A 2,908-nucleotide genomic window follows, 5' to 3' on the forward strand; every position below is an offset into this window, starting at 1 on the left:
TCTCCTTCCTGCCAACTATAACTCAAGCCGTCTCTCGGTCCGAAGCTTTCGAAAAACCTTGCGATTCGCTATCTTTGAGCACTGGAATCACAGTGGACGCAGCGCTGTGGGCAGCAACTAGGGACAAAGTACAGATGAGTTACATTTGCGTTGCGTGTCTTGCACAGCACCTGATGTGCAGCAAGAAGTGAGCATTCCGGTAGCGTCCGGCTTCTGTATCAGCACTTCCGACGCTCGTTCTGTCGCGTGGTCGGTGCCGGAGAGATTGTCATGTTGTGAGATCCCCGACGACATACCTCGTGCTGTTCGTGCATATATCGCCACCCGTCTTGAAGCGACATCAAACGTATCAGTGCCTTGATCCAAAGAGGCCAACCTCGGCCTCGACCTTTCACCTCTCCTGCCTTCCTTGCATACGTGCTTGATCGCCAGTCATAGCGTAGACTGTAGCGTTATTAGTTGCAACATGGCCGCGAAGAAGCGAGCATCTCCACGGAATGCGAGCCGCGGTCGCCGCCGAGATTGGTAATATCGGCCAATCTCATGCGAATGACACGCATTTCAGACCCCACTTTTGAATTTGCTTTGAGAATGCGACCGGCACTCGCATTGTCGACGGTCGTCGCGTTCGCTCGTGCGAGCCAAAGCGACTTGGACGAATGGTTTAAGAAATTTGGTGCCGAAGCGACCACCAACAACCTGCTGCCGAGGATCCACGGCGCCAGCACCGAAGCAACCAACAACGAGCTCTTGATTGAACGACTGAACGCGACCAAGTCGGTCATCACCCGGCTGCAAGCCGAGAACCCGAACGCAACGTTCGGGATTGGGCCCTACGCGCTCTTGACGTCAGGCGAGTTTGCTCAGCGCCTCGGGCTGGCGGGAATACCACCGCCACCGGTGGCCGCGACGCCAACACCAACCGCGACGCCAGCGCCACCGAGTGCGTCGGTCGACTGGACGACATCCAAGTGCCTCAATCCGGTGAAGAACCAAGGTCAGTGCGGCAGCTGCTGGACGTTTGCAGCCACAGGTGCCGCCGAGGCGGCGCACTGCATTGCGACCGGCACGCTTCTCAATCTCTCGGAGCAACAGCTCGTGAGCTGCGACACGGCCGACGGTTTTGGCTGCAATGGTGGCTGGGAAACCGGTGCCCTCGACTGGATCGCGGCCAATGGTCAATGCCTCACGGCCGACTACTCGTACACGTCGGGTGCGACGCAGTTGACTGGAGCTTGCCAAACCATGTGCACGCCCCAGAAGCTCGCCATTGGATCGCTCGTGTATATCGCGGGTGAGAAAGCTCTCGAGACCGCGCTCGAGACGCAGCCAACGACGGTGGCCGTCTCGGCGGGCAACCCCGTGTGGCAGCACTACGTGGGCGGTCTCGTCACGGCATGCCCCGCAGCCATCTCGGACCATGCGCTTGTCGCTGTCGGGTACGGTACAACCGCGGATGGGCAGCCGTACTTCAAGCTGCGCAACTCGTGGGGCGCCAACTGGGGGGAGCAAGGCAATATCCGCCTCCTCAGAGGTGTCGGCGGCAGCGGAACGTGCAACCTCGCCGAGGCACCGTCATACCCACGTATTGTTTACCCAAAGCCACCGACAAGTGCGCCAACAACGCAAAAGCCAACAACCTTGGCACCGACGACCCTAGCCCCAACAAAGACCCCGGCCCCAACAAAGACCCCGGCCCCTACCAAGACCCCAGCCCCTACCAAGACCCCGGCCCCTACCAAGACCCCAGCCCCTACCAAGACCCCAGCCCCTACCAAGACCCCGGCCCCTACCAAGACCCCAGCCCCCACGACACGCGAGCTGACACCGGCTCCCACGACCCCAAAGCCCCCGGCGGTGACGAGCGGAAAACCTTGGGTCCCGTGGCCAGTCCCAACGACGCCAACGCCGCGTCCATCATCCAAATACATCTAGGGTAGCGCAATCCCGTCGCTGACGAAGGTACCGCCGACGACTACTCCGGCGCTATTGGCAGCACACCGACAGCTCGAACCATGACACATCCCACCGCTAAGATCTTATATATACCTTTTTGTGAACTATGTTGGGCGTTTGTGCGATTTTCAACCTCGCATGGTCCTTCCAGTGTACCGGTAGTGAGGGTTTACGACATCCAAGTTTTCTCCCTCTAAGCTTAGACGTGTGCATGCTTGGCTAGTTTAGCAACGTCGTTGAAAAGTACGATAACCGCAACGCGTAGGACCAGCAGGTTGTTATCTCGCCTGGAGATAATTGTTGGGATGTTGGTTTTCGCTGCTCAAAGTTATGCGATGTGCTCTCTTGATCGTCAACGCTCGGCGTCTGGGGCGGAATTCGAATGCATTCCGTTGGTGCTTACGCCAACTCTTGGTCGAGAGGTCTATTTAACACTTTCTACGAGCTATGGTGTGTGGTTTTGAGGCTCCAAGCGACGTATCATTTGTAATAATGGATGGATTCCTGCGGTGCTGGTTTCACCAAGTGACATATGATTGATTATGTAGACCACATGTCGTCACATGCGTTTCAGACGCGAAGATTAGGTCGCTGATATAACTGTTATCGTTCAGTACCGATGCCTTCCCTGTCAGGTAGTTAACATGTCCAATGGGTGAAGCGCGGCCATGCACTGCTTTCAATGTCTATACGAAGAAAATGATCAGGGGTCCAAATAGGCGCATCAACTTGGGCTATGATCTCGTCTCCATGATCCACTGTTTCAACTCGATAAGATAGTTCAAATCTGATTGCTAGCGACTATACGCCTCACCACACAGGTTCACGCGGCGATATATGGCTCGAAAAGCGTGGCCGTTGATGGGAGAGCTCATCTAATCTCGTTGCAGAGACAGTGACTGAGGGTACTCGATACCACGGCTGTACTACTGTTACCAGGCGTACCGAAGCA

At 56.5% G+C, this 2,908-nt stretch overlaps 1 protein-coding gene across 1 annotated transcript; it reads left to right on the top strand.

Moving 5' to 3' along the window:
• Window positions 1-589: 589 nt before the first annotated feature.
• SDRG_11354 (hypothetical protein) lies at window positions 590-1,942 on the top strand (the record flags this gene model as incomplete). The annotated part of the gene is made up of 1 exon (XM_008617389.1): window positions 590-1,942. A coding segment is annotated over one exon (1,346 nt), but the record flags the coding sequence as incomplete, so codon positions are not given.
• Between the last annotated feature and the right edge of the window lie 966 nt (window positions 1,943-2,908).

This window comes from Saprolegnia diclina, assembly GCF_000281045.1.
Source record: "Saprolegnia diclina VS20 unplaced genomic scaffold supercont1.41, whole genome shotgun sequence".
NCBI lineage: Eukaryota > Oomycota > Saprolegniomycetes > Saprolegniales > Saprolegniaceae > Saprolegnia > Saprolegnia diclina.